This window comes from Chelmon rostratus, chromosome 1 (genome assembly GCF_017976325.1).
Source record: "Chelmon rostratus isolate fCheRos1 chromosome 1, fCheRos1.pri, whole genome shotgun sequence".
In the NCBI taxonomy this organism is placed as follows: Eukaryota; Metazoa; Chordata; class Actinopteri; order Chaetodontiformes; family Chaetodontidae; genus Chelmon; species Chelmon rostratus.
Genome location: NC_055658.1, coordinates 4,983,601 through 5,005,404, shown reverse-complemented (window position 1 = coordinate 5,005,404; position 21,804 = coordinate 4,983,601). Strand labels below are relative to the sequence as shown.

General features: G+C 41.8%; 1 protein-coding gene across 1 annotated transcript in view; it reads left to right on the top strand.

The window, feature by feature from the left end:
* The window catches only part of si:ch211-186j3.6 (neural-cadherin), a 294,654-nt gene that overhangs the window by 82,707 nt on the left and 190,143 nt on the right, over positions 1-21,804 (top strand). Inside the window, exons 4-6 of the mRNA XM_041938705.1 lie at positions 422-626; positions 5,195-5,306; positions 12,774-13,023. Of these exons, the coding sequence (XP_041794639.1) occupies positions 422-626; positions 5,195-5,306; positions 12,774-13,023 (567 nt within the window). The remainder of the gene's footprint in view (positions 1-421; positions 627-5,194; positions 5,307-12,773; positions 13,024-21,804) is intronic.

Genomic DNA, 21,804 nt, shown 5'->3' with positions numbered 1-21,804 from the left:
CCACTCTTTGCTCCAGTCTGTCAACCTCCTAAGTGCAGAAGGGGCCCCACGATGAATTTAATCACAGTCACATTTAAAAGTAATTATTCTGATAAATGTGAAATGTGAAAAATGAGTATTAGTGCCACTTAAAATAATGACGTTTGGCCACAGGTTGGCTTTCAATGGATATTTAATGCACATGTGAAGTATTGTTTTTGCAAAGACACTATCAAAAATGTTGCTGTTTGCAAAACATAGTGGAAACAAGAAACGAATCTGCTTTACAGAATTCTTCTCTGCACCACTCTAACATACAACAAGGTTTTGAAGACTAATATCTAAGCATGCAGATATCTATTCGGCTCTCCTCCACCCTCGACCTCACCCTACGCTACTACAAATTCATTCAATGATGTGTTTTTCCTTCATGTCTCTCCAGCTTCCTGGTCACACCTGCTGTGTCCTTCCAGAAGAAACCAATCAGCTACAGCCTTCTCATCAACCCCAGCAGTCTGTTCTCCATCTCAGCCGAGACCGGTGAAATCAGCCTGACCCGTCCTATTGACTATGAGAGCGACCAGCACCGCTACTTACTGCTGGTGCGAGCCAGCGAAGGCCTGGACAGCATGAGCAGTGCAGCGGAGGTTTGTGCGTGTGTTGTGAATTCCAAGTCACACATTTCCACTGTCAGATTCAATGACTGGATTGTCTTCAACACTCAAAAGATTTTCGAGATTACAATGTTGTCTCGTCAAGCCTTAAGTCGGTAAAATATCTGACAGGTCTTCAAATTAACAAGTCTTCAACCGGTGGGGTGGTTTCTCATGCAGCGCAGCTGACTTTGATCTGCTGTATTTCAAGCTATTGTCACTTACTTCTTGGGGAGAAGTGTTGACCCAATGCAGTGATAGTTGGAGGGAAGACAGCTGTCAGTGCTCTGGTGCACAGTGGTAATTATGATATACCTTCCAGACAATAAAATAACCGCACATGGCCACAACATCGCAAACTACTCCGAAACATCCTTGAGCTGAACAAACATTTAGGCTGCTGAAATGCTGTATATATGTATACATACAGTTGCTGTATGGATGGTAATAGTTGTGAACGTTGCATCAGGTTGTTATCTAATTGTAAAACAGCATTTAAATCCTCAACTTAAAAGACAACTGTACATGTCCCTTTAAGTCTAAAAGTATGAATATTGTCTTCAGTCAAAACCAAATAGACTTGTCTGTCTGGAATGGGTGCTGTGGAATTCTCAATGACTTCCTCATGTTGTCAGGAAGTGAGAGAGAACAGCGGCTGACCGCTGCAGGCGTCGATGCATCTGGTCTGGTTTCCATCATTATTCTGGCCTCAGGCTGAAAACATGTCCTGCTAAACCATCTGTCCTCAGCTGCTCTGCTCTGGGATCCAGTGCACTACAGAGGAGATTGAGCGAGAGATTACGAGGTTCAGTGGTAAGAAGAAACAGAAAAAGAGACAAGGAAAAGAAAGAAAGGAATTAGCAGGGAGTTGGTGGATGTGCCCTCCACTGCCCACACTCCTGCCCTGACGAGCCAGCGCAGCCCATGCCTGCCCACCGGAGCTCGGGTAAGCTTTTTGAACATCCACAAGGGGTCCCATCAACGCTGGAAAGGCAGCACCTTGTAGACACGGCGACCCCTGCCCCCACACCCACCTCTCTGTCTGAGCAGTTTAACACCACCAGACAGAAAGCATCCTGTGTGTGTGCCCAGCACTGAACACAGCCCTGTAACCCCCCGAAATTTGATTTTAATTTTAAAACAATCCTTGCAAGAAGCTGTGTCAAAGAATACTTTGTATATGATGCCTCTACTAGAAAAGCTATTTGTAGTTCTGACTCAGACATTTTACTGGCAAATGTTGAGTGTTCAGTGTTCTGCATCCGCAGTGGAAAAACCGTGTTGTGTAGGCTAATCTTGTTGACAGGGTAAACCTTTTACCTTGCTTTATTTTGGCTTTAATGCCCCCACACTTGCTCTTCGCTGCTTCCTGAACAGAATTACAGCATCAGTCATTGCATCACGTTGGAACAATTGAGAGGATAATGGAAGGCTGAATAGCTACAACAAAGCTTAAGTGGTTTATTGATATAGTGTATGTAGGTGACGAGGTACGATACACACACTCCTTTCAGCTGTTGAAATATTCATTCTATTTACATCCCTACTGTTTTGCTCCACATAATCTACATACTGCCGTCTTAAGATGTGTGTTCTTAAGATTTTTGTGTGTGTGAGTAAATCACTGTTGATTAGATGTTGTGGTAAAATTGGGAAATGAACCTTACACATACTGTATTATAGCTCATAGCAGCACATGCTAAAATGCTGACCTATGGCCTAGAGAGGAGTGTGTGTGGCGTTCCTACTGTATGTGTTTACATTAAGATTAAATGTGTTCTGTCGATGACTATTGTTATTGGAATAGAACATTTATGAGACAAGCAAAGTAATGTCCCACTTCAGTTCCTGTGCTGTATTTTATAAACTTAAGTTTAATAAAAGAAAGCTGAATGCTCATAAGTAGTAACATCCTACACAGTGGCAAACATGCAGCAGTCAGCTTCTTCATTCGGTGCATGCACATGGAAAGAAAACGCTGAGAACACAGTTAAAATGGCAAGGAACTAACCAAGCACATGGTTTTCTGAGTGAAACATACAGTCGGAATAGTTTCACAAACTGTCCACAGACGAGGTACATTTGAGGTCCTTGATTTCATAGCTCTTGATTTTGATAAGGCTGACAAATCCTGCTTTAAAACAGAAGCAGACAGGCGGCTTACTGTTTGTTCTCAGGCTTTTAAATGCTTTTAAATTTGACTTGCCCCGGAGCTACTCTGTGGACGCTATACTGGTTGTGTCAGGAAACTAATTTTTCACCCACACGCATCTGTAGATTATTGTCTGTGTGCTACATTCTGAGATCACTGCTGATTGTGATGGCTTGTACTTTTGCAAGATATTTGTTTTTCCTCCTGGTATCACAGCCCCATCCATCCATAGCACTTGGTGATTTTTTTTTTCATTTGTTTGTGATTTTTTGTGATTAAAATAAACTCATATGAATGTCTGCATTTTTCTTGAGACACATAAACAAAGAACATGAACATGCACATCCTTCCATCCAAATTAAGCAAATTTCCGCAGCTGGAACTGAACTGGGGGCATCAGTTACTTCTCCATTTTTAATTTAAAGACAAACCTTGTCAGCTCTGACTCGGTTCTTCTTGGTGACCCCTCAGCTGTACTTGCCCTGAGGCAGGCTCATATTACATAAGACCCGCCCTCATGAGAATGGCAACCAAACAAAAACATGACAACATTTGACCCAATGCTAAAATGTACCTCTTCATGCCGTCTTGGCTTTATGTGTTACGTTTGAGTTCAGACAAGAATGCAGCCGTCCTGAGTCGGACACACGACGAGTGTGCATTGGAATTGATTCCTTTTTGTAAGCTGGCACATGATGATTAAAGGCGTACTGTTTTTCCTTCTTCTAACTCAAGTTTACTGTAGCTTTATTTTTTTGGGGGGGGGGAAAAGACCTTAATTTGTTTTCCAGTGAAGACTATGTATTTCGATTTTATGTAGCTGCCCTATGTTGGTTTTCATTTTATTCCGCTTTTCAGAAATCTGTCTCTCTGTCTGCCAAAATAGCAAACAGAGGTGGTGTATTTGTGTGGACTGGAGTCACTGAGCATGACTTTAATTTGCAGGTAGTTTCCAAGTTTCTCCCTCTAGGAGTGATAGCTCATCGGCACCATTAGTTACCTAACCAGCCCGAGACCTGCCTGCAGCTGCCCCGAGTGTGTGTGTGCGTGTGTGTGTTTGCACGTCTGCGGACGTGTCTATGAGCTCATCTTGCTTTATTACGGCCGACTCCCTCTCTCCCTCTCATTCAATCTTGCTTTTCCTCACCCTTGTACGCACGTTTACTGTATACTGAGCGTTCATATATCTGCCAAAGCCTCGCCATTTCCTGTTGTACTGGCACGTAGGCTTGCTCACTCTGGCACGCAAACACACGCACCTGCACATACACGGGTAAACAAATATTAACAGTCACTGGCAAACACACACACACACCTCGGGGAGTTGACATGGTCAGATTTTATTTTGTTGTCCATTGCCTCAAAGCTGATCTTTGCTGAAGGATTAACTGATATTACAGAACTTCATCTTACCTACCCGGCTTAATAACAATGGTATTTACACACCATTCACTGTGTGTGTGTGTGTGTGTGTGTGTGTGTGTGTGTGTGTGTGTCTGTCAGAGAGTGATCTGCAGTGTGTCTATGTATACTGCTGTGTTTATATGGAAGAGGCGACGTGGGGCGAGGCCTCGCCTGCCAGTCCATGTCTGTATTTATTCCTCCTGAATGCTGCAAGCAGGCAGTCAACATCTGGTAGAAGATGCTGTGTTTGCCTTCATGTCCCTAATGAACGGAAAAGCATTACAGCGTCTCACGCACACACAAATACACACACAAACACAAACACTGCTACGTGCTCGCACCATACAAAGTCATCCTTCCCACCCTCATTTGTTAGCTCTGGGCTTCTGAAAAACTGCACGAGATTGCATTCTCCGCTGATCTGCTGGAGGGACCACGGTGCCGACTCTGCAGCAGCTCCCTCACTGAGGGGGGGTGAATAAACCAGAGGGATCAGGGTCAGGGCACGCTTTTGGAGAAGGTTGGGATGAGGCTTCCTTTTGGCTAGGGATAGGGTTAATTTGGGTTACTTGCAGATGAAAATGACTCTGGCCCCAAAGAAAACCAATTCCGGACGGTGCCTGAAGTAGTAATCCCAGATTTAAATTTTCATAACACCAACCCCAGTGCGACTTTTAATCTCCATCTTTTCCACTTGGGATTGCCGGGGTAGTTTTAGCACATGTAGATACAGTAACAGCTTACTGAAACATGGGTGAGATCAGGAATGCAGCAGCTCTATACGCACTGGTATCCTTAAAAGAAATGAAATCAAAGCCAAATGCTCCAGATGTATGTTGATATAAATTCATTTTTTTTTTCCAATATTACTTTCTACAGCACTGGATTTGATCACTACATGTGACAGGATGCCACGTTATCAGTGAAAAGTCTACTTTCCTGCTCGTGTCCTCCCTCCCTGCCTCTCGCTATCTTTTTAATCTCCTCCTCTCTTCTCCTCTCTCAGGTGCGTGTCGTTATTGTTGATGAAAACGACTGTGTTCCAGAGTTCCTCCAGTCCATTTACAGCAAGGATGGTGTACCAGAGACTGTGACAACAGCCACCTCTCTGCTACAAGGTGAGACGGTCTGAAAAAAAAATCTCATTGAGATTGTGTTCTCAAACAATCACAAACACACAAAGTAAGCTGCTTTCATGTTATTTTACTGTTTTAGTTCTCTAATTAAAAAAACTCCCACGCAATGTTAAAAATGTTAAAGCGCTCTAATTAAGATGATGTCTTTAAACACCTGATGAATACAATACAGAGTGCATAAATCATGCTGTTACTGAGGGGAAAATGCTGCAGTGGTGTGTTTTTACTCAGGCTGGGTTGAATTAATATCACAGGTTTAAAATCCCTGTGAATCACAACAGTTTTATGTACTCGCTGTCCATATTAGGTGGTTGTAAAATGTAATACTTAATCAAAAACATGTTTTATTACCTTACGAGTCCCTGGAAGCAAAGCTAAAACAGGTGCAGCTCAGTGATCTGATGTGCGCCTGTGCGGGGTCTGTGATGTGTACGTGTCTGAGAGGTCTTGATGTAGTGGCTCTCGGAACAAAATAACAGCGGCGGAGCTTTTTTAACGTTTATGTCTATGGCTGAACACCGAGAAGCCCAGTCTTTTTTTGGGTTGACAGACTGCCAACAAAACTGACAGCAAAGCATTTCACACTTCTCCTTCCCTCCACGCTCTGCATGAAGGCTACTCTGCTAGCCACATTTAATTTCAAATAAATGCTCTGTCTTAAAATGAAATAAACAGCTTTACTTACTGTAGGCTAAAAATGGAAACACCAACAGAGCTGCAAATGAGTATTGACAAGAGCAAAATGCAGGCAAATAAAACACTGCATGCAGTACGTAAATTATTAATGACTGCAGTTATGACACCTGAATGGAAGTGCTCATTAGCTTTGGCTGCAGGGGGAAAACATTTGAGTTGGATTTACAATCCAAAGCTTTGCTGTTTTTAGACTTGCAATCACCCTCACCACTGTCATTATAACCATGAGTCAAATAGGCTCTGTGATAACAGACGAGATACATGCAACTGCTATGACTATTAGTTAGACTTCCATTATTATTAGATCTATTGTGTTGTATTGTGTACATATACTATTTGCTACTAATATGTACATACATCCATTAATATTTCAAATATGTCTACACTATGCTATACATATAGTTATACAAAAATACAAAAAAAATATATTAGAGCTGTCACTGATTGCATCTCTGTCCACCCCCTGACCCCTCCCTCACTTGCTTGGTTCTGCTTGAGGTTTCTTCCTGTTAAAAGGAAGTTTTTCATTGCCACTGTCGCCAACCAGGGTCTCTGTAGATAAAGAGTTTGGTCTGCACCTGCTCTATATGGAAAGTGTCCAGAGGCAACTTTGATTGTGATTTGGCTCTCTATCAATGAAACTGAATTGAACATAGTTTACAAGGACATGTGTCACACTAAATAATAGAACAGCTATGACCTGTTGAAATCAGCTGCGAAAATTGCTTCACTGTCTTTACCCCTCAAATTGCACACAGCAAAGATAATTCGGCTGAGTAAAACTGAAGACGAGGTTGTGAAGGCATTGTTGAGGCATTTGAATAGAGTTTGTAGCTGAATGGGACATAACTGACTTAACCTTGCCACAAAAATTCTCCCGTGCTTGCAGACAAACAGTAAGATGAAGAAGAGGTCAAAACTCCACACACGATTGTAATGTAAAGAACTAGTGGTGACAGAACTAGAATAGGGTTCAACAACACACCATAAACCATTGGACTTACCATAATGCAGAGCTGTATAATGGGTTATCTAACGTTTTGTTTGGCACTGCAGCTGGCGGGACTGTGCAGCAGTCTCAGACTCAGCTTGTCTTTCGTGAGGAGGAAGTTCAAAGGAAATGAAGCCTCTAAATGGCCATTTCTCTCTAGACACGACTGTTTCATGGGATGTCTGCACCGGCGAAGTTTCCCTAAGTGGTGGCTTGAATTGGCAGAGGTGTGAGAAAACAAACAAAGTCAAATGAAATATCATACTGTGCTTTGCATATATTGTACTCTAGCTACCGAGGGCTTTAACATGTGCACACCTCAGCAGATGAGCACACTAAGTAAGACAGATACAGTATATTGATATTGATCATTTTTGCAGGTATAGGCCTAATACTTATCCATCATTTCTACTCAGAGGTTGCTGCTTATGGAATGTGCTGTGCTAATACTGTGTTGGAGAGCGAAAAGAAGAGGAGTGGTTTGCGGTAGGCCATGTCACAGCATTTGAGAGTGTGTGCCAAACACATGCTGTATATAAATCAAGCACTGAAAAGAAATCAGTGCCAACTGACTAGCAGAGAGCACTCACCAGGCCCGCAACAAGCACACAGTGACAAGCTATGGGGCGCAGCTTGATGGCAACTACAATGAGTGCAACAATCAAGAGAGGTTTTGAACAATAAATCCATTCACTGCAAACACAGAAAGTCATTTTCATCCCAATGTAACACCAGAGAGAAAGAAGTACAAATTATACGAGGGATTAGAAGATTCTTAGATGATTCAAACACAAGTAAAACAGAGAGAACATGTTTTATTGGCGAGGATGTGCTGACCATGCAGTTAGGTAGCAGACCTACTTTTTCACCAAAACTGCCAGAGAATGCTGTCTTCTAATGAACAAGCAGCAGAGCAGCAATGTGCCACTAGTCAGTTGGATATTGAGTTAAACACAGAGACAAGAACAGGTGGATATCTGGGAAGATAAAAAAAGAAAAAGGCAAAAATCTCCTGCGTGCACTGACCTGGTCTGTCTCCCCAACTGTGTCCCAGTGCGAAGCACTGGAGCGGTCACAACAACCAGCAGGGCCATGTTTTGTTTTTTTACAGTTTCCATCTGCTATTTCATCACTAAATTCACTTCTGACAATTTTTGAGGTGAGAAATCAACTGTGTGCATTTTAAATACTGGCAGTTTTCTGAAAATTGGTGACAAATGGGAAAAAGTGCTCCAACGTGAGCCAGACCCTGCTGACCCCTCAGTCACACAGAAACACCGTCAATCAACAAGCTTTATGAAAAGCTTGATTGAGACAGGATGACAAGGATAATGTTCCGCTTCCAGAGCAACAGAAACACAGGTGGACGAGCTCCAACTTGTGCTACATTTGCGGTGATGTAATGCGACAGAACGCCAGTGAATCTGGTTCCTTCCAATCGTCAGATAGGTGCTACCCATCTTGAAAATCCACCTTTAGAATTTCTCTTTTTTTTAGAGCATAAAGGGATGCTGTCAATAGTGGTAAGGGCCAAGCCTGGCCTAGTATACTGCAAAATAAATTGATTTAACAGTTTCATTCTGCATACCACAAACAGTAAGCAGTGTGTAGTATAAGACTGCAAACTGCATTCATCTGTAGAATGTAGGAGGCAGTTCTGGATACAAGCTGAGCCTGAGCACCTGTGGCTTTTTGAGTCAGCAGTGGGACACAGTGGTACTTTAAGGTAAATGCTTAAGCAGGTATAATGTTTATGTTGTGATCTTGGTTTAGTATGTTAGCATTTAACATTTGCCAGCGTATTTAGCACTTAACACAAAGAACGGCTGTAGTGAACGGTAAGGACATTAGTTTTGCAGGTATTTGGTGATAAACATAATAAGCACTGGACAAATTGGAAGCTTGACCTGATGTTGGCACACGTTAGAGATTGTCATTCCTGGAGGCATGCCATTAGCATGGATAAAAACATATTATCCACTGACCATTTAATAAAAAACATTTTTTTGCGACTAACAATGGATATTGCTGATTTGCGTTTGCTAAACTGTGATTATGAACACCACAACTAAATATGAAATGCCAGTAAATGCTCGTAAGTGAGTGAATAAATGAGGGAGAAAGTAAATGAGTGAATGAGGGAGTGAGGTGTATGGCGTAGGAGGCACAGCAGGTGGCATCAGCTGCTGCCAACACCAGGTGCTTAAAGGGAGGAGAAGTTTCTTCCTGCTGTGCTGCTGCCTGCGTGTGGATATCATATGAAAATCTATGAGGAGCTCCCAACATTGAAAATTAAAAATCTTTCAGTGTTCCATGAACAGACTGTATCTATTCATTATATCTGAAACAGTATATTTATCCTCGAACCTTTCCAGAGTTTCCAATTGTCAAATTTGAACACAGGCAATTAGCTTTCAAACTTAATGAGATGGAAAATGGCTCACGCAAGGTGCACCTTTGCCAAAAATACCTCTGTTCTCTCACAAAAACAGAAGTGCTTACACGCGTGTTGCAATAAATAGAATTAATACCTGAAACTTCCTGAAATGGTCATGTTTTTTCCCCTTACTTGATTAAATTGGTTAAAAGGCAGAGTATTATATTAAGTGAGTAGGGAGAAATAGGCATCCAGCATCGTTTTGCTAAATCATGTGCTAGTAATACTATAATCAGTTCCACCGTGTGAGTGGACAAATGTGCACTTCTCCAAGTTGGAAAAAAAAAAAAAAACTCTACCAAGCAAGCCAATTAGCTTGCTTTCCGTAGAGATCTGAGGCTCCTGCAGTTTCCATCTTAAGTGCAAAATCATTATATGGGAGCCAAAAATATACTGTGGCACACGCACACACACACACTTGAAGTGACACCACCACAACAATACTGATTCAAGATTACAGCGGGGCTTACTGGTGAATACATGGTCAAACGGTGCTCTGAAGAGTACAAATCTGTACTAAGTAAATTAAATATTGGCTCATATGTGACATGTGTTTGGCCACAGCACGGGACTGGACTCTGGGCAGACGCTGGCACTGCAGTTCATTTCCTACCCATTGTCATTGGATGAGAGGTTATTCATCTTTGTACGGCAGCAAAACAGCTGCAGTTCAGAAATATGTCAGTCTTTATAACCACCACTGTGGTGCAGGGTAAACACACACAGATTCACTTTATCCAACTTGCAAGGCTGACAAAAATCTAAATTTCAGAAATTACAAATGCTATAGTGAGTAACATAAAGTGTGGTCAGTTCTTGACAGAAATTTCCACTTCCACAACTGATTTGATGCAGTTCTCTGTTGTGTATTGCACTTTCTTCCCCGCCGAGATAAAGGCAGTGTAACACAGCACACACAGAGAAGCTATTTTTGCAGCTGTGAATAAATGCTTATGGCAAGTAAATGGTGAAACATGCGTCCTGCAAACAGTCTACAATACATTGCAGTGTTTTCTTTTTTTCTCCTGTCTTTTGGGAAAGTTCCAGCTTATCAGTGACCATATGAAAAACCTTTGAATGAGCACGTTTTAGGAGTTTACTCACATGCTATAAGCTTTCACAATCACGCTGCATTTGCCCAATGCAAGCAGGCTCTTGCTGACAGGTTAGGTGTGAAAGCATCTCTGCCTCTTTGTAGTCACCCTTCATTTCATTAGTGCTCCTGTTGGTAATAATGGGATGCTCTCCTCTGCTGCAGTTCAGCTTTGTGGGTTAGGGCACTGAGAGACGTAGTTTACATTTTCATCTTGCAGGAAGCAAATTGATTTTAGTTTTGTTTTATGGCCGTTCAGAATGCTAAACCACTGGAAGCCACAGTCCACAGTCATTTAATGAAATACCACAACTCAAATTCAATTAATCTAATATAATTCAACTACGATTGGACTACTAGTGAAACAAAACAAATCATGAGAATAAAAACCTTGTCTTCAACTCAGATATTTTGTTTTTCTCGATGTTATAATTTGAGTTTCCCCAAGGCTTTATGGCAATACAGAATTACAGTTTGTTAATTGTGAAGTAAACAGTGACGTTGTGTTTATGTGTGTATGTATTTATTCATGTGCATGGTTGTTTGTGTTTGTTTTGTGTGTGTGGGTCTATGGGTACATGAGCCAAATGCAGTGTAAGGTGAATTGGAGAATTGAGAGTTTGATGGTGAAATGACTTGTTAGCGGAAAATATGCTTATTCAAATCCCTGGTGGTCTTTTCAGTTTTAGCAAGGCAATCAATTTGTGGCCGAGCGAATGCTGGCTCCATGGATTCCCAATGTGTGATGTAGAAACAGAAATGTTGCAAAATCAGAGTCTTCTGGATGCATGCCGTGCAATTAACACTTCCTCCCCTGTTATACAACTGAACATATAAGTCAAAGGGAGGATCGCTTCCTTTTCAGTCTTCACTTTGGTCACATCATATGAAAGGTGCATGTGCTCATGTTGAGTTCATTCGCTCAGATTCAAGAAGGAAAAAAAAAAAAAAAAACAGCAAAACCTGGCTCTAATTTTAACAAGGGAACAGATTGTACTTTCTTACTTGATTATGCTACTATTTTCTCTGACACCATGACTTAAATCAGACTGCTTTATTGGCATAAAATGTGAGTTCATTGCAAGTAATTACTGATGGGTTTCTTTAGAAAAAAGAGATGAAAAGAGGGACACAAAAGGAAATGATGAAAAATGTGAAGCTCTATCCACATGGCACTGGTATTAGCAGGGGACTTCATATAGAAATTACCCGCACATGCAGGGCGTCCGCACAGGACAAGCAAAGTATGTATTTTACTGGAATTTACTGACATTATCCCCGATATGATGTCAAGACTGCCTAACATCAACCTTTCATGATCGCAGTGTCTGGTCTCAGTATCAGCTCATCATTTGTTCTGATTAACCTTCTCTGTCATCACTCATTTTAACCTCACAGCTGACTGGATGTTGAGATTGACTGATAAAGCTGGAAAAGTCCGACTGACATAATACACCACACGTTTGGCCTCCGTCTGGTGGAGTGCGAGGGACCAAGCAGGCAGGCAAAAGGAGTCACAGGTGGATTTCCAAAAAAAAAAAAAGAAGGATTTATTTACAAGGAAAAAAGTGAAAAAGAGGTCAACTGAACAGAACTGAATGGAGCTTAACAGCCCAAACAAACAGAATAAAGACAAAAACAGACCTAACTGACCTAACGAGCACAAGAACAGACCTGACGAGCTGCACATAAAGGGGAACAAATATATTGGCTGATCAGATCATTGCGAAACAATGTCCCTCCAGCAGCAGCGAGACCCTCAACACTGGTAACTCAAAAAAACAAACCATTAGGACGTAAGACAAACTGCTGTGTGACTATACAGAAGCTAACTAAATGTGCGCACTACAAATTAGAAACTACTGAACTGTCAACTTATGCTAAATAAATATGTATGTGTTGTATGAAAACAAAAGCTATGTGTCATCCTTAATGTATTTGCTGTCTGCATGTGCGATGTGGACGTCATGAGGTCAAAAAGGTTAACTAAATAAATAATAATATGGAAAGAAAACTAAGGTGAGTGTAGGAAGGTAACTGACGTTTGTACAAGCTGTGTGGCAGCAGTTGAGACCATCACATGGAGATTGGACAACGGTGGTATCCTTCATCTCTTCTCTCTCACAGCCAGGGAAAGGGGAAGGTTGGGATATATGGGGGCTCTGGTTTTGTGTTTGTTTAGTCCCTCTAATGTATTTCTTCTACTGTCCATCTCTGTCTTCCCGTCTTTAGTATCAGCCAACGACTGCGACTCAGAGGAGAACGCAGAGTTGACCTATTACACCCTGAGTCCGGACTTCACCATTTCTCCTCATGGGACCATCTTCCCTGCGGGGCCTCTGGACTACGAGAGGCCCAACCACCTGTACGAGTTTGTCGTGATGGCGATCGACAGGGGGGAGGTCCCTCGCACTGGCACAACTACAGTGCGGATTCGGATGGCCAACGTCAACGACGAAGCGCCTGAGTTCTCCCAACACGTGTAAGTAAGAGTCGGGCTTCTGAACTCGGGATTCTTGCACGGCTGTTGAGCGTCAAAGGGATAAAACACAATGGAAAGAGGTTTTGATGGGACACAGTGAAACCTGTGGCTTAGAATAGCGATGCTACAGACACACAATCTGGGTCACCCTCGCTGGGTTGAGCTCTTTGGTGTGCCAGGATGATCCAACTAGTCTCCACACACTTTCACACCTTTGAGCCGCTGCATACAGTTGTGTTTTCAGGTGTACTCTCACGAAATGGGCACCCGTATTGACATATTGAAAACTATCATGAAATGCAGCCCTCAGTTTCAGCCACTGTCTGGTAAAAGGATTTTCTCTAGGTTCTTCTCTCCTTAAACTGATGTGTCCTCTGTCTTTATTGTGCAGAGATACACTTTAAATATGGCACTACACTTAACAGGATAGTTCATTAATGGTGAAAATAGAACAGGAGCGAGTAGAATGAACTGAAGACTAAAGCCATTTGGACTTGGGCCACCTGAGTGATGTTTGAAATGAACTGCATATCAATGTATGAGTGAAGCATAAGAAATGCAGACAGCCGACGCTATTTGAGAGAGGAGAGAGAGCGAGAGAGTGTGCGTGCGTCCTGTCTTGTCAGGTCAGCTGCTTACAGCTGCTTCCCAATTCAACATCGCAGCTGCCGTTACCCACAATTCCAGTGATTTTTTTTCCCCCCAGTGCTGCTGTGGTGCCTGCATCTTTTAATTGGTTGATTTTCTGGCAGAGAGCTGGGCAGATTGGTGAGGCAGGGTCAATCAGCCGTGCCCACCAGCACCCTCAGGAGGCCCTGAGCCCGTACTCTGAGAGTGCGTGTGTGTGTTTGTGCCAGTGTATGCATGTGTGTATTCAGTAATTGAGAAGGTCCAGGCAAAGTGGGGCGTTGGTATGGACAGAGTGATGTAGTTATAAAGTGCATTCATGCATGATGCATCTGATATGCATGCGCTTATGTTGTTTATAGCAGGAGGGGATTAGTGTGGGTGTGTGTTGGGTTGTATTGATTTACCGTCAGTGAGAGCAGAATAATCACTCAGTTTTTTCTTCTGTAGCCCTCAACTCAGCCACAAAAACAGTCCTGGGCTATTTACAATGTATCACACACACACACACACACACACACACACACACACACACACACACACACAGAGAGAGAGAGAGAGAGCGAGAGAGAGAGAGGCATGTTTCCATCATTTTTGGGGATATTACAGTAATTTCCTAGATCTTGCCTAACCCTTACCCTAACCTTAAGCCAAGTCTTCACCCTCACTATACATTATGGGGACTTGTAATTTGTCCCCATAAGGAAGACACGGCCCCACAATGTGACTCTAAACAGATTTATGTCCCAACAACATGAGTAATACATGGCCACACACACACACACGTATGCACGCACAGAGCTCCAGAGTCATCCATACAGGCACGTGCATGCTTGCACATTCGTAAGCACACACGAGGGCGGGAATAAGCAAACACATTTGTTGTATCTTCGAGGAAACAGCTACAGCAGGGACAGTTTAGGAGGATAACATTTATGAAGATAAAATGCAATGCTTTACCTGTAGATATGCTGTGTTTGCTTGGTTGTGTGCGTGTGTGTGCGTGCACGTATGCGTGTCGGTTGCTAGTTCAAGCTGAATATAGGCTGCAACTCTAAAAATGATCATGAAATTAGAATCATTGCTACTTTCCTCTTGAAAGTTGCCCTGGTATGAATGTGTGTCATTTAGAGAGAGGAGAGAAAGAAAGGAAGAAGAGAAAAGAAGAAGAACTTGTTTTTTCTATTTCCCTGAGTTCTACACTCTTACTCAGTGACAGAATAGCTGTCCTTCACCTACATGCTGTCACGTTGCCATCAGGATCCTATTTCTGTCCCCTCCATCACTGCCAGCCTGCACTAATCTTGCATGTGTCTCTATGTATTTATGACTCCACTGATTTGAAATGTGTACACCAATAACGGATATTTGAATTAATGTAAACTGTTAATAAGGAAGCATGTACATTTGAACTCACACACAGACCGATACAACAGGTAGAAGTGATCTGAGCTGTGTGTTTGAGTGAGTCAGACAGAGACTGGAAAGACGGACATTGGGCTACTGTTGCTACACTTGTCGGGCTTCTCTGCTCAGCACTGTGGAACATATACACAGTTCATATTGAAAACAGGCAGATTTACCACTTCACATTAGTTGTCATTAAAAAACAAATGCTTTGATTTTAGACAGAGGTTCTCATATTTGTCTCTGACCATCAGTTTGCCAGCTGAAATGACAACTGTCAATGGCAGATTTTTAATAACTTGTTAATGAACTTAAACTGCCTGAGCTGGTAGGAAACGCTGTCTTCACCTGATTCATACGCTCATCAGAACCCAACAAAAGTGTCTTGGATATTCACTTGATGACGACAAACAAGAAATTATGACAACTAAAGCTATGATTGGACAGTCGTTCCTTTGGGGAGGAGCTTAGTTGTTGACTGTTCCAGTTTGTGAATGGTTTTGTGCCACAATGTCATTTGTTATTGTAGATGACAGTATGTCTAAGGGAGGGTTCAGGCAGTTGGTGAGGGAGATGAGGAAAAGTGTGTGTGTGGTGATTGATGTTTTTCCTTAATATGAAATGACTCTGACGACCACTGTTCCCTGTTTTTCTCTTTTTTCATGTTTTTGTACCTTTGCCATGATATAATGAGATGGCACCAGACAGAAGCATCAATATAACTCAGCAGCTCAGCCATCACCTGTTATTGTTCTGGGAGACGTTTTCCTCCAAATCAGATTGCTCTTATATAATCTTTTATTTCTCATTCTCTGTTTTTTGATTCCCCGTGTTAAGTTAATAAGAAAAAATGGCACAGTCTCCATCGAGTGGATAAAGAATAACGTTCCCAATCATTTAAGGTCACGTTGACTTTCACACAAACATTCACAGCCGGTTGCCAGCAAGAAAGGGTTAACACTCAGGTCATCATGGAGATATGTTAGAAGCTGTAAAAGTCATCACCTTTCATAAAACTCAGTTCACGTGCAGTTCACGAACAGGAGAAAGCTTACGGTCAGGCTTTCTTCTGTTAGAATTGGACAAGTAACCCCTAATATACAGTGAACCTACCATCACTGTGTAAAGCCTCTGGAGGCCCAGTGTGTTCTGTGAATGCATTTCATTGTGTTATACACAATATTTGCAGCCAAGGCCTATTGGAACCACCTGAGAAAAACAGCATCTTTTCACACTTCTAGCACTTGCTCTGGTGACCCTTGTACATGTTAAGCTTCGAAGTCTTCCAGCACTAAAATGTGTCATAGAAATCTCTCAGAACTGTAAGAGAGATCAAGAAGAACTGAAAACAGTCACATGTATGAACGGGTTAGTTCATTTAATACTTCATTTATCAGTCGTCCTTTAAAAACACACATGAACGGCAGTGTCCTAATGTTGATCGTCTTTTCGGTGTATTTGGATTACGTCTATTCACATCTAATCATCATCTCCCAGTTTCAGAGGTTTTACAGGTTTCTGATCACTGTCTGCCACGTGTGCAGGTGTGTCTTCAAGTCAGGTGACGTGAGAGTCATTTAAAGAAAGTACACGATAATAAAGTATGTAGTGATCATTTACATGCTAAAATAAAACAAAAGTCTGCCACTGGTAATGCGGATAACTCACAGCGCCGTTCTCCTTTTCTGTCAGGGGGAGAAGCACAATCCAACAGAGTATCAAAGGCAACAGAGTCCAGGCAGACACAAGTGGGTTCATCCTCAGCATCGCTCCACAAAGAACAGAGACGGCTCTACGGCTATATGTTGAGTGGTCAAACACATGCATGCATACCGAAATCACCCACAAGATGGCACATATAAACTGTCAGAGCTCTCACTTATTATCTCACGATAGCAAACACTGCTGCTTCAGTGTGTCCATTGCAGCCATCGCTGCAGTGATCACTGCTGCTCACCACCAGCCCCACATCCACCCACAGGCTCTGAGTGGGGATTGTTTTGTTATTCCTGCCGGTTCTCCGAGTGGCTTTTCAGAGGAAGTCCGCTAACTCCGTCCACCAATACAATCACACATGAATAATATATCAAATGTGAGCAGTAAATCAACAAGTGGAAAACAAATGGAAATATTCAGTTGTTAGTACCGATTAATAGGGAATGAGCCAGGAGGCATTCCAGCAGATAAATAACACAATCAGTGAGCAGCAGTTGGATCAGAGCCTTCTTTGAGAAAGTGGTTTTAGTGAAGACTCTGAGCCAAGCCCTATTCACACAGAACTACAATTACCCAGGGACCTCTAGTAATTTAAAATAATTGTGAAGGTCTTCAGTGATCTTCATCCCATGCAAATCTGCCATGTCTGTAATTTGTAAAGTAAAAAATTCCACTGCAAATTATACCATATTTCCCCAGCCAACACAGAGGCTGTGATAATATTAGTCCCATTCGAATTGGCATCTCTGTGTTTTGTTTTGTTTTTTTCTCTCCACCTTTTTTCTGCCCCTTTCCCTTGTCAAGAATTATGGAGGCTGCATCAGCAATTATAAATGAAATTTTTGACAGAATTTTGGATGCAACTTCAGGAGGCTCATTGTTCTTGTTGTTTGAGGAAGTGGATGTCTTGCAGAGCCTTGACATCATATCTGGGGGGTAAAGCCAGTAAATTTGTACAAAAAACAGACTTTTTTCATTCATAGCTGTGGCTTGATCACAGTCAACCTTTCCTGCATCCTTAACACAAACTTCAGTGTCAGACGTTTGCAAAGTAACATTTGAAGAAGCCTGACACATTCTGGAAATAAGTCCTGTGGACTGATGAAGATCAAATAGAACGTTTCGGCCACAATAAAGACTTCCATGAAAAGAACATCTCCAACTGTCAAGCCTGGGGGTGGATCGATCATGCTTTGGGCTTCTGTTGCAGGCGTTGGCGCGGGAAGCATTTCACTATTAGATGGAAGGATGGATTCAATTAAGTACCAGCAGATTCTGCAATGAAGCATCACACCGTCTGTAAAAAGGCTAAAGATTAAAAGAGGATGGCTTCTATAGCAGGATAATGATCTTAAACACAACTCAAAATCCACAATGGACTGCCTCAAGAGGACAAGCTGAAGGTTTTTTTTTATTTTTTGAAAAATGGGTGAAAACCTCTTAGCTGACGACAAAAAGCCTTTTACAAGCTGTGATAGTTGCCATGTTACTAAGTACTCACCATGCAAGGTGACCAAACTTCTGCTTCGGACCTGTTTCCATTTTGAAACTTTAAAAGACACAAATAAAGTAAAGTAATCTTGCTTGAAATGTAAAGAAATGTGTCATCTTTAACTTTATGCCATTTGGAAATCAGGTCATCTTTTACTCGCTCAGCTATTCATAGTTAAAGGCCAGGGGTGCCCAGATGTTTGCATGCTCCTGTGTTGTAAATGGCCTTTGTTTGGAGAACTATTTGAAAAACATATATAAAACATTCATTTATGTGCTATTGTTAAACTTCAGATATTGTACTCCAAATGGTTCAAGAGGCATTTTAGGCTAATTTTGCAGGTATGGGAAGGGGTTTAAAATATATCTCATGTTGGTTTTGCCACTAAACTTAAGGTAGTTATTCGTACTTAAGCTGCTGCCAAGTACGTTTGTACGTATGCATGTATGTATGTGTGTATGTACATATGCTGAATAAGTGGAGTGGATAAAACTTTTCTTTCTTTCAATTTATACTTACACATTGACTCAGTCAGCAATTATTTTCCAGTCAGCTTGTGCTCTTTTGCTGCTTAAACACATACTTATATACTGCATACAAATGTATTACTATTTGTAACTACACTGGGTAGAAGTAGGATGATCAAGCCCTTTTTTGCTCCTGTTGCCATGATAAATCATGCTATCTACATTCTATGGATGAGAGCGTGATCTTTCATTAAAGAGTTTATTAAACTTATTATCACCTGTTCTGAAACCAAAAACTCTCAAGTTTGACAACTTAGAGTGAGTCAACAGGTTGAAACTCTGTTCTGCTCTCTGAAAGAGGCCCCAGCTGACCATCCTGACCCTCAAATATTCAACACACGCACTCATGTACACACTCACACACACACAAACACATACGCAGACATACCATTACCACCTCTCCTTACTCCATTCTCCATCTATGCCTTATCTAAATAATTAAATTCAGTAATTAATTGTCACGACCGACACAGGCCTAAGGGACGCATCTGTTTTTGTCCCGAGATCAACAGAATGAAAACAAACTAAAGCAAAAAGCAAAACAAAAAGGTTAAAAAGTAATTAGTGTGTGGTGGTGTATGTCTGAGGTGGTTTTCAATTGATTGCAGCATTGATCTGGCCAAATTCGAGTTGTGGTCGAGCCCAAATGTGATTGCAAAAGGCAACTAAGGTTCTCTCTCTCTCAGATAGGCAGTCCATCATGCAATAGGCAACTGCAAGCATCTGCTTGGAAGCATTAGAGAGAGGTATTTCTTGAACTAAGTGTCAAGTAGGATAAACCTTAAAATGCATGATGAAAAATTTTGCCATGGTGCTGCACCATTACCTCCTTGGTGTGTACTTGTCTTAATATTTTAATTTGAATGGACAGCAGTGTACATACAGGTCTGCTTTTATGGTATGCAGGATGCCGGGTTAGTGCATCTGTCCTCTTTCAGGCTCAGGCTCAGGATTGGCACACTACTACCATTATCTTTTTCACATTTCTTGCTTTATTTTTTGGTTTAAGCCTTGCAGTTCTGCACAGACTACATTGGGTTCTTGCACTAGCGAATGTAAAGTCAGCGCTCTTGTAAGAATGTACAATCCGCACCAGTTTTTGATGGCCATGTGGACTCTCGGGGTCAAGAGCTGGTAACAAAATTGATGATCCCTTCTGTTCTGCAGATGTGGAGAGAGTACTGCCATTTTCTCAGAGAAACTAAGAATGGAATAAATTACTACAAATTAGGACTTCAGACTAAAGGTTCCTGACTAAACAATCTCACAGCAAGGTCCATTCAGCAGCTTATGATCGTAGTACCTGACTGAGCAGGTAGTTTGCTGTTTTCTGAGGAAGTGACTTCCAGAGCAACTAATAAGTGGGCCTTGTGGTGAGACCATTTGTGAACTCCAAGGTCAAGAAGAAGATTACAGTCAAAAGTAATTTCTATTATCAGTTAATCTCTTGATTTTTTGCCCTTTCATTCATTCTGTAGTCCCTAAAATATCAGGAAAAAGAGTGCTGATTATAATTTCCTAGACCCCAAGATAGTTTCCTCAGATCGCTTGATTTCTCCAAACAAGTTTAAAACTCAAAGATATTAAATTTCCAATATATAATAAAGAGAAAAGCAGCACATACTCACATCTACCAAAAGCAGAAAATGTTTAACATGTTTGCTGGATCCATTTAATGAGCAATCAGTTATCAAAATGTTTATATTTTCAGTGTATGAAATGTTGATATGTCTTGCAGGCCAACACAGGCCAACCTCAGCTGTTGCTGCTGTTTCAGGCTGCTGGTAATCATAAGCCTAATTGTAAGCCAGCTCCATTTGAATCTATAATGATAACTTTGTCTGCATCTGTAATGCAGAACTAGAGTTAATTTGGGAACCAGGACAAAAGAGGCTTAGTAGCTTGTGTGAACGGGTCATGCATAAATTCAGCCGCACAGACAGCATGTGTAATTTTGCCGTCAGACTGCAGGCAGGAATGCACTAGGAGGCCTTAGTTCTTTCTGGCTTTCAGGTGAGATAAATACAAGCAATTATCTAATGATCTTTCAAATGGCTTCCTTAGACCACAAGTGGAAACTGTTTGATCAATGTGGCCTATGTACCCTTAGAGAAACTACATAATAAAGAAACACGGCACAGCGTCTCCCCTCGCCTGACTTGTGTATTGATCTGCAGGGAAGTGCGCGGCTCGCAGAGCGTGAGCTGAAATTACTCAACACTCCACAAACAGAGCAAACGAGTGGCACATCACTGATCTTCCCAGGCAGAGCTCGTCCGACAGTTGCTGAGGCAGAAAGACGGCAGTGACAGAACATGATCACAGTGTTCAGCTCCTAATGAGTACATTCTCTTCAGCGAAAGATGAACAGACCTCGTCACTAGGACGGAGTGACAGACAGATGTACATTTGCATCAGGCTGCCTGTTACTAGATTTGCATTTTGAATATACAAACATACTGTACGTGGGCAGGCAGTGAGTCATTGATAAATTACAGCGCAAAGTGAGCATCTTTTATTCTCAGCTTTAAGGTCAATTCGGGAAAGATTTCAGACACACGCGCAGACAGTGGGGGCTGGTCTGTCTGTTCAGTCTGGCAGGCTGAGGCTTTGGTCCACAGTGAACGATGGCTGCACTTATGTGCTTAAAGGGTCACTCAGAGGGCCAAATAAAATATTTCCTTTTTACCAGTAATGAAAGCCTCTCTCTCATTGCATACATATTTCCAGCAAAGATGATGTCCCACTGAAAACTGTTGGATGTGGATTGTCGTGAGTAACCACAACATTATTTTTGAAAGTATTTGAAATGGCGTTTTTCAGTGCTGTGAGCACAATGAGTTCGGAGCAACAAATACCAAACGATCTCCATGGCTAGATACCAGCGAGGGTAAGCAAAGAGGTATTTTGGTGACTGTGGGCTGTAAATTATCAAGGACATTGCTGAGCAAAGTTTTAATTGAAATGTAGCTCCAACTAAACTTTAGAAAAATTAGAAAAAATTATTTAACT